Source organism: Dictyostelium discoideum (assembly GCF_000004695.1).
Source record: "Dictyostelium discoideum AX4 chromosome 5 chromosome, whole genome shotgun sequence".
Classification (NCBI taxonomy): Eukaryota; Evosea; class Eumycetozoa; order Dictyosteliales; family Dictyosteliaceae; genus Dictyostelium; species Dictyostelium discoideum.
In genome coordinates this window covers 1,907,803-1,917,802 of record NC_007091.3, presented here as the reverse complement: position 1 = coordinate 1,917,802, position 10,000 = coordinate 1,907,803, and the positions used below count along the sequence as shown (strand labels likewise).

Below are 10,000 nucleotides of genomic sequence, written 5' to 3'. Positions count from 1 at the left end.
CAAAAGTGAAATTAAAAATAAAAAGATGGGAGGAAGATTAAATGATTTAATTCAAGTTGCATATGGTGGTAAAAATGTAATTTTATCAATGATGAAAAATAAAACTAGACAAACATCATCAGTTTTTATAAATAATTTAAATAGTTTAAATAATAATAATAATAATATATCATTAAAAGATAAATTTAAAGATTTAAAAGATTTAAAAGATAATTTAAATGAAAAAAAGATTAATAATGATAATGATGATGATGATGAAGATAATTTAATATTTGATGAAAAAAAAGATTTTTTAAATGAAAATAAAAATCCAGAATTAAATTATATAAAATCAAAAGGTCATAAGATTCCATCAAGTCAAACATCAAGATTTTGGGAATTTACAAAATTAGCAGTTGGTGTTGGAGCTGGATTTTTAGGTGAAAAAACAAAAAGAACAATTGACTCTTCATCGTCATCATCATCACCATCATCATCATATAGTGCAATATTTACAGATACAAATGCAGAAAGAATGGCAGAATCATTTTCAAGAATGAGAGGAGCAGCATTAAAGATTGGACAAGTGTTAAGTATACAAGATGAATCATTTTTACCACCAAAATTTGTAGAGATATTAGATCGTGTTAGAAAGAATGCAAATCCAATACCATTAGAACAATTATATAATACAATGTCAAATGAATTGGGTGAGAATTGGCGTAGTAAATTCCAACTCTTTCAAGATGATCCAATTGCAGCAGCATCAATTGGCCAAGTACATAGAGCCATTACATTGGATGGTAAAGAAGTGGCTGTCAAAGTTCAATATCCAGGTGTAGCCGATTCAATCACAAGTGATATTAAAAATCTATCATCACTTTTAAAAATGATTGTACCAGAAACAGCATACATTGAAAAATCATTAGAATCTGCAAGATCTGAATTATTATTAGAAACTGATTACTTAAATGAAGCTTCAAATCAATTAAAATTTAAATCACTTTTAGAGAGTAGCATCAATAGTGGCACCAATGGTAGTTTTAAATATTTAAAAGATTTATATGTACCAAATGTAATCATGGAATTAACGACTAAACGTATTTTAACTACAGAATTTGTACATGGTACTTCAATTGATAAAATTACAATAGAAAATCATAATCAAGAAACTCGTGATTGGATATCAAAAAATATTTTATCACTTTGTTTAGCAGAATTATTTGAATTTAATTTTATGCAAGTCGATCCTAATTGGACCAATTTCGTAGTTGATTTTGAAAATAAGAGAATTAATTTACTAGATTTTGGAGCATGTAGAAATTATAAATCTGAATTTTTATTCAACTATTTAAAATCAATTGAAGGTGGTGTTAATAGAGATATAAATCAAATTTTAGAATACTCTTTAAAATTGGGTTATTTAACTGGTGATGAAAATAAACAAATGAATGATGCTCAAGCTAAATCAATTTTAATTTTATCTGAACCTTTTTCAAAATTATATTATAAAGAAAATAATTTAAAAACTTATCCATTTAATGAAAAACAAATTGCAAAAAGAATTAGTCAACTTATACCAACAATGTTAAAAAATAGATTAAAACCACCTCCAGAAGAAACTTATTCATTACATCGTAAATTATCTGGTTGTTATTTAGTTTGTTCAAAATTAAAATCAAATATAAATTCAACTTTAATTTTTAATCATTTTAAAAATATTTTTTATAAAAATTATAAATAAAAAAGAGAAAAAAGAAAAGATTTTATTTAATTAATTTGGTGGTTGAGGAGGTTGAGGTGATTGAATTTGTTGTTGTTGTTGTAATTGTTGTTGAGCTTGTTGTTGTTGTTGTAAAAGTTGTTGAGCTTGTTGTTGAGATTGTTGTAAAAGTTGTTGTTGTTGTTGTTGAATTAAAAATTGTTGTTGTTGAACAAATTGAGCTTGTTGTTGAGCTTGTTGTTGTAAATAAAGTTGTTGCATTTGTGGTGTAAATTGTGGACTTGTCATAACTGGTGACATTGAAATTGGTGCTATCATTGGTACTTGTGTTAACATTTGAGTTGGCATTGGTGATGCTGTAATTGGTGTTGTAATTGAAATTTGTTGTGGTGTTGATAAGTTTGGTGTTAAAGTTGATGCTGTTATAGGTGTATTTACTGTTGGTGTTGGTGTTGTTGTTGTTGTTGTAGTTTTTGAAGCTTTTGGTTCTCTTTTCTTTCTTTCTTTCTTTTCTTTTGGTTCTTTTTCTTTTTTTTCTTTTTTTTCTTTTTTCTCTTTTGTTGGTGTTTGTTTTTTCTCTTTTTTACTACTACTTGTTGGTGATGTTCCAGCAGTACCTGTTGTGGGTGAAGATAATGTGGTGGTGGTGGTGGTAGTAGTATTATTTGTAGTGGGTATAGTAACAGCAGTAGTGATTGAATTGATTGGGGGTGAATTTATATTCATAGTTGGTGGAAGTGGTGTAGTAAATTGAGTTGAAGTTGATAAAGTTGATGATGGTGTTGCAGGTGTTGAAGATGTTGTTGATGACGATGATGATGATGATTTTTTTTCTTTTTTTTCTTTTTTACTATTAGCAGCTGCTTTTTTATCTAATTTCTCTTGTTGTCTTTTCTCTTTTGCTAATTTCTTTGTCAATTCTTTTTGTTGAATAATTGAGTTATTTAAACTTTGAGTTATAAAACTATCTAAATTACCAAATGCTCCAACTCCACTTGTACCTTCTGGTTTCTTTTCAGAATTAATAGCTAAAGTGGTTGGTGAAGTTGATGAGACTGATGTAATTGATGATGATGATGATGGTGGTGGTGATGATAAATTTGGTATTATTTGTGGTGAATTAATTCCAACAATACTATTACCACCAATTGGTGGTGAAGTAATTCCAACACTACCCATTGGTGATGCAATAATATTTGGTGTATGTGAATTATTTGATTGTGGTCCAATATTAACTGATTTCATTATTGGTGTAGTTATATTTGTAATAGTAGTAGTATTATTAGTGGTACTACCACCACTATTTGATGAAGGTGTGGTTGGTGTTGTTGAATGACTACCACCACCACTATGTGATTTCTTATGTGATTTTGATGATGGTTTCTCTGTTGATGGTGTAATTGTTTCTTTTGATTTCTCTGGGAATGATCCACTATAAATTTGAAATGGTGTTGTTGTTGTTGTTGTTGTTGTTGTTGATGATGATGATGATGATGATGATGATGACGATAATCCTGATAATGATTTATCTGAATTATGGTGCGTTATTGTATTATTATTAATATTATTAATATTAATATTATTGTTATTATTATTATTATTAATATTATTATTAATATTATTATTATTATTATTGTTATTAATAATATTATTATTATGACTATGAGTTTGATGATGTGAATAACTATGATGATTATGACGATTTGAAGAAGATGATGATGAAGAAGAATGATGATGATGACGACTTGATGAAGAACTACTAGTTTCAGAATCTGTATTATTTTGAATTGTTTCATTTTCTTCATCAACATGTAATGCTAAAGCTTCAGCAGGTATAGTTAAAGTTAATGCCTCAATTTCTTTCTCTAAATGTTCTTTTTGTGATTTTAAAATTTCACAATGATAACGTTTTTCCATAAAATATTTTTGAAGATCTAATAAAATTAAAATATCCTCTTTCAAATCATTATAATATAACTTTGAGAAATTATTTTGTGGTCTGCCAATATGAAGATCAAATAATGTTGATTCAATTCTAGCACCTTGTCTAGAATTCATTGTAATTTGTGCATTCTCCTCATTACCACCAATACCATTACTATTATTACTATCATTATTATTATTATTATTTAATTCTATTTTATCTTTATTTGATTCTGTTATTTCAATTTCTGAATGTTTTCTTTTATTCTTTTTATTTAAAGATGATGATGACGATGATGAAGAAGATGAATTTATACTATTTGAAGATGAAATTGTATTTGAAGATTGATTATTACCTCTTAATAAATCATTTGGTGAATAATGTTTTAAAGGACCATTTGAAGTTGCAATTTGAGATATTTTTAAAATTGATTTACTCTCTTTACTATGTTTTAAAAGATGATTTTCAATACTATTATATTTTTCAACCAATTGTTCCTCCTCTGCAACCTCTTCTTTTGAGAGATGAAAAAGTTTATCACTTTGTATTTTTCTTTCAGTTTCATAAACTTTATTGAATATATAAGTTGTTAAAGGATTTTGAAATGGATCTTCCTCTGCTTTTGTACGAAGTTCAATTAATTTAGATTGAATTCTATAATATCTTTCTTTTAATTCTTCAACTGTTTTTTTTGATGTATTGTTATTATTATTATTTATATTATTTTCACCAAATCTATCAGCTATAATAATGAATCTTGTATCATATCTTTTACATAATTCTAATAATTGATCAGTATCTTCTCTGGACCACTTTTCATCACGTAAATATAAATCATACTCTTCTTCATTATAGAATAATATCTCCATTTTTTTATTGAATTTTGAAAATTTATAATCGATTGATGTTGCCTTTTCATTGGCTGTAGATTTAACCCAATGATATAATACTAAACCATCATTGTTTGGTCTTGAATTGTTTCTAAATCCTTTTCTATCCCAATTGGTTTTAATTTTTCTTTTTTCTTTTAATCCTGATTTGGTTAAAGTCGATGGAGCAAATGTTAATGTTTCTCCCTCTAAATTCTTTAAAGTTTGTTGTAATTTCTCCATTGTTGTCTTTGGTGTATCTTTAGGTGGTCGTTTTGGTGTTGTATTTGAATTTGTTAAAATTGATTCAACTGCTGTTGATGTATTATCAACTTTATTACCAACTGCACTAGATACTCCAACTAAAATATCTCTTACATCTGACATTTTTTTTATTTTTTTTTTTAATTATTTACATATAATATATTTTATTTGAATTATTATTTCTCTCCACCACTTGAATTGAAAATTTAAAAATTTCAAAAAAAAAAAAATTTCAAAAAAAAAATAAAAAAATTAAAAAAAATAAAAAAATAAAATGAAAAAAATTTTTGAATAATAATATATTATTACTTTTTTTTTTTTTTTTTTTTTTTTTTTTTTTTTCCCAAACATAGTAAATCCTTTGTAAATATGGTAAATGTTGATTTTTTTTTTTTTTTAATTTTATTTTTTTAAAATTACCCAAATAAAATAATTTGAAAAAAAAAAAAAAAAAATAAATAATGATAATTAAAAAATAGATTAAAAAAAAAAAAAAAAAATACTTATTTAGTTATAAATAAATGGATTTAAATAGTTGTAATTTTTTTTTTTTTTTTATTTTATTTTTTTTTATTTTTTTTATTTTTTTTTTATTTATTTTTTTTATTTTTTTATTTTTTTATTTTTTTATTTTTTTATTTTTTTAATTATAGAAAATAAGAATAATGCAATCGATGTTGAATTTCAAAGATTCGATATTTCATATTTATATAAAAAAAGATTATTATTATAAAAATTTACACTTTAAAAATGATAAATTACTTTTTTTATTTTTATTTTTTTTATTTTTATTTTTTTTTTTTTTTTTTTTTTTTTTGATTTTTTTTTTTTTTTTTTCTTTTTTTAAAAAAAAAAAAATAAAATTTTTTTTTTTTTTTTTTTTTTTATAATTTAATTAATAAGAAACCAACTATTGTACATATTTATTTTATTTTGTATTATAATTAAAAAAAAAAAAAAAAAAATAAAAAAATAAAAAAAAAAACAGACTTTTTTTATTCCTTTTGTATTTCTATTTTTGTATAATCAACCATAATCATTAAAAAAAAAAAAAAAAAAAAAAAAAAAAAATAAAAATAATATAAAAAAATAATAATATAACATCATAAAAAAAAAAAAAAATCTATATTATAATAGTCAAAAAAAAAAAAAAAAAAAAAAAGAATAGTCAATATTTCAATATGAATGTGGAGAGGAAGTTAGAATCTTTAAGTCTTCAACAGCAACAACAAGAAGAACAACAAGATGAAAGCGAACAGCCAAATCAAGGAGTTGAAGATGAGGAAGAAGAAGAATATGATGAAGAGGAATATGAAGAAGAAGAGGAAGATATAAACTTTTCAAAAGAAACATTAGAGGCTGCCATGGCAACCAAAGTTTCAATTGAACAATATTATACATCACTTTTTAAATCATTAAAAGAAAGAGATGATAGGTAATTATTTAATATTTGTTTTAAAATAATAATTTTTATAATTATATTAATAATTCTATTTTTTTTTTTTTTGTTCTTTTTCTTTTTTTTTTTTTTTTTTCCTTTTTTTGAAACAAATAAAAAAAAAACAACCAAAATATTGATAATAAAATAGACGATGCTTTTTAGAGAAAAAAATGGAAGAATTAAATTTAAGAGAAGAACAAAAATCAGTAAAGAGAAGAGAATTGGATAAAAAAGAAACAGAGTATATTAAATCAAGAAGAATCAGACTCACTGGTCACTCTTTTGAATCAATCAGAATCATTGGTAGAGGTGCTTTTGGTGAGGTCAGATTGGTAAAGATGAAAAAGAATAACAAATTTTTCGCAATGAAAAAGTTGGATAAATCAAAAATGATTGAAAAGCATCAAGTATGTATAATAATAATTAACCTCATTTATATATTATTATTATTATTATTATTTCTTTTTTTTTTTATTTTTTTTTTTTTTATTTTTTAATTTTTTATTTTTTTTTGCAGTTTCAACTCAATAGTAAAAAAAAAAAAAAAAAAAAAAAAATAATAATAGTATCACACTCCTCGGTAATCATAATTATTTTTAGTAATCGTGAAACTTTGAGGAGGTGGATAAAAATAATCGTTATTGTTTTATTTGGCGAGCTTTTTTTTTATCTTTTCTTGCTTATAACAAAAAAAAAAAAAAAAAAAATCAAATCATTTATCATAAAAACCACCAGTGCACGTTTTGTTCAGAAAAGACACAAAATCTTTGAATTTTAAATTTGGGGTTTTCTTTTTTTTTTTTTTTTTTTTTTTTTTGACGAATCAAAAATTAAAATTCTAAAAAAAAAAAAAATCCCCTCTTTTCTTTTTTTTTTTTTTACCAGTTTTTTCCATCAAAAAACCAATTTGCTAACCTTCAACTTTAATTTTTTTTTTTTTTTTTTTTTTTTTTTTTTTTTTTTTTTTAATATCAAGACAATACATGTAAGAAGTGAACGTGATATTTTAGCTGATAGTAATAATATTCATGGAAGTAATCCATGGATTGTTAGTTTATATTATTCATTCCAAGTAAGTATATTTTAAAAAAAAAATATAAATAAAATATATTAATAATTTTATTAATATATTAAATTTTTTTTTTTTTTTTTTTTTTTTTTTTAAAAATAGGATGCAAACTTTTTATATTTAATTATGGAATATGTCCCAGGTGGTGATATGATGACACAATTAATTAAATATGATACATTTACAGAAGATGCAACTAGATTTTATATAGCAGAAACTGTTTTAGCACTTCATTCAATTCATAAACTTAGTTATATTCATAGAGATATTAAACCTGATAATCTTTTGATCGATCAAAAAGGACATATAAAGGTATTTATAGAAAAATATATATAAAATACTAGAAATTTTTAATTATTAGTTTTATTTTTAAAATATTAATTTTTTTAAAATTTTTTTTATTTATTTATTTTTTTTAAATAAAAAAAAAGGTTAGTGATTTTGGATTATGTACAGGTTTACAAACAAATAGAGTACCAACATTAGCAGAAATTTATAAAAAATATGAAGGTGATAATAATATTAGAGAAGAGGATCAAACACCACAAAGTAGATCAGCTAGATTTGATTCATGGAAAAGACAGAGAAGAGTATTAGCATATTCAAACGTTGGAACACCAGACTATACTGCACCAGAAGTATTGATGAAAGATGGTTACAGTGCAGAGTGTGATTGGTGGAGTGTTGGTGTTATTATGTTTGAAATGTTGGTTGGTTATCCACCATTTTGTTCAGAATCAATTAGAGAAACCTATCATAAGATTATGAATTGGAAACAAACATTACCAAAAATCATGGAAGAAGCAAAAGCAGAAGTAAACTTAAGTCCAGAAGCACAAGATCTCATTGAACGTTTCCTCACCGATCCAATGACTCGTATTGGTTTTAATGGTGTCGAGGAGATTCAATCTCATCCATTCTTTAAAGGTGTCGATTGGAGAAGACTAAGGGAAACCAGACCTCCAATCATTCCACAACTCTCTTCACCAACCGATACTTCAAATTTTGATCACTATGAAGAGGAACAACAACCTGAACCAATGCAACCAGTTCAATCAAAATCAAGAAGAAAGATCACTTCTTTCGATATCCCTTTCATTGGTTACACTTATCGTAATTTTGATGCCATGAGAGATGCCTTTGGTAGTGTAAACAGTAGAGATGCCTTTGGTAGTATAAATAGTAGAGAAGCTTTTGGTAGTATAAATAATAGAGATTCTTTACAAGGTGCAAATATGTAAACAGAACAAAAAAAAAAAAAAAAAAAAAAAAAAAAGAAAAAAAAAATCAATTAAATAATTTTTTCTCAAACACATCAAAGTTTTATCAATAATTCCAACAAAAATAACTATAAAAAAATAAAAAGAAAAAAAAAAAAAAAAAATAAATATAAAAACTCAAATAATAATTTTAAATAAAAATATAAAAAAAAACAAAAAACTCTTTATAAAAATAGAAATAAATAATTTCTTTTATTTACATGGGAAAAAAAAAAAAAAAAAAAAAAAGGCTTTTTTATTTTCTTGGAAAAAAGCTTTTTTTTTTACAATTAAGGTTGTATTTATTTTATTTCTTTATTATTTATTTTTAGGAATCACTTTCTTGATTATTCATATGATGTTGCCCACTAGTATATTGGTGAAAAGGAATTTGTTGTTGATGATTCATTGGTGGGTGCAAGTTTTGTAACTGATGAGTTTGTTGATGAATATTGTTATTATTATTATTATTATTATTAAAAGGTAATTGATGATGTGATTGATTTGACATATACATAGGGTGTGGAAGTAAGTTAGTTTGTTGTTCTTGAATCCAATGGGATTGTATTTCATTAATATAAGAAGAGGAAGAATAATTATTTTGCCATATTTGATTGTTTTCTTGGTAATCTGATGACATGTGGGGTGGTATTGAAGGTAAAGGTATTGGAGAAGATGAATGGTTCATTTGATTATTACCTTGGTTTGTATTATTATTATTATTATTATTATTATTATTATTATTATTATGATTATAATTGTTTGAAATCAAGTTATTACTTGGATTAAAATTGTTTTGAAAATTATTATTATTATTATTATTATTATTATTATTATTATTATTATTATTATTATTATTATTATTATTATTACTACTATTACTATTATTACTATTACTATTATTGTTATTATTGTTGTTATTACTACTATTACTATTATTATTATTATTATTATTATTATTATTATTATTATTATTATTATTATTATTATTATTATTAATATTATTATTATTGTTGTTATTACTATTATTATTATTATTATTATTATTATTATTATTATTATTATTATTATTATTATTATTATTATTGTGAGAATTACAGTTATTATTGTTATTATTTTTATTAGTTAATTGAGATTTTTTAATATTTGGACTTGTAGTTGGACTATTTGAACTAGTTCTAGGTTTTTTCTTTTCAGATTTCACAGAGATAAGATTACCAACAGGTACAATTGAATTTGATGGATTTGGAGAAGAGGAGGAGGTGGAGTTGGAGGAAGTGGAAGTAGAAGAGGAAGAAGGTGAAGAGTATGGTGATTTTGTTCTAGCATTTGAAATTGCAGTTTTACAACCCTTATAGGTTGGAGTTGCATTATGTTTTCCATTATTGTGAGCGAAAAACTCTACAGTTCTACCATCATAAATAACTCCATCTCTAGTTGAGGCTGCCACTGCAACACATAAACGTTTAGAG

The 10,000-nt window shown here is 23.6% G+C and overlaps 4 protein-coding genes across 4 annotated transcripts in view; 2 read left to right on the top strand and 2 right to left on the bottom strand.

Moving 5' to 3' along the window:
* Window positions 1-25: 25 nt before the first annotated feature.
* abkA (ABC1 family protein kinase) lies at window positions 26-1,723 on the top strand (the record flags this gene model as incomplete). Its single annotated transcript, XM_631480.1, has 1 exon — window positions 26-1,723. The coding sequence occupies one exon, from the start codon at window positions 26-28 to the stop codon at window positions 1,721-1,723; it is 1,698 nt and encodes a 565-aa protein (XP_636572.1).
* A 30-nt stretch (window positions 1,724-1,753) lies between these two features.
* DDB_G0288747 (myb domain-containing protein) lies at window positions 1,754-4,882 on the bottom strand (the record flags this gene model as incomplete). The annotated part of the gene is made up of 1 exon (XM_631479.1): window positions 1,754-4,882. One exon carries the CDS (start codon window positions 4,880-4,882, stop codon window positions 1,754-1,756), a length of 3,129 nt encoding a protein of 1,042 aa, XP_636571.1.
* Window positions 4,883-5,940: 1,058 nt separating this feature from the next.
* Window positions 5,941-8,510, top strand: ndrB (NDR family protein kinase; the record flags this gene model as incomplete). Its single annotated transcript, XM_631478.1, has 5 exons — window positions 5,941-6,194; window positions 6,349-6,607; window positions 7,177-7,272; window positions 7,372-7,581; window positions 7,701-8,510. The coding sequence occupies 5 exons, from the start codon at window positions 5,941-5,943 to the stop codon at window positions 8,508-8,510; spliced, it is 1,629 nt and encodes a 542-aa protein (XP_636570.1).
* Window positions 8,511-8,856: 346 nt separating this feature from the next.
* The window catches only part of DDB_G0288751 (hypothetical protein), a gene marked incomplete at both ends in the record, with an annotated part of 4,978 nt that continues 3,834 nt past the window's right edge, over window positions 8,857-10,000 (bottom strand). The window contains one exon of the mRNA XM_631477.1: window positions 8,857-10,000. This exon is cut by the window's right edge and continues 2,488 nt beyond it. Within this exon, the coding sequence (XP_636569.1) occupies window positions 8,857-10,000 (1,144 nt within the window).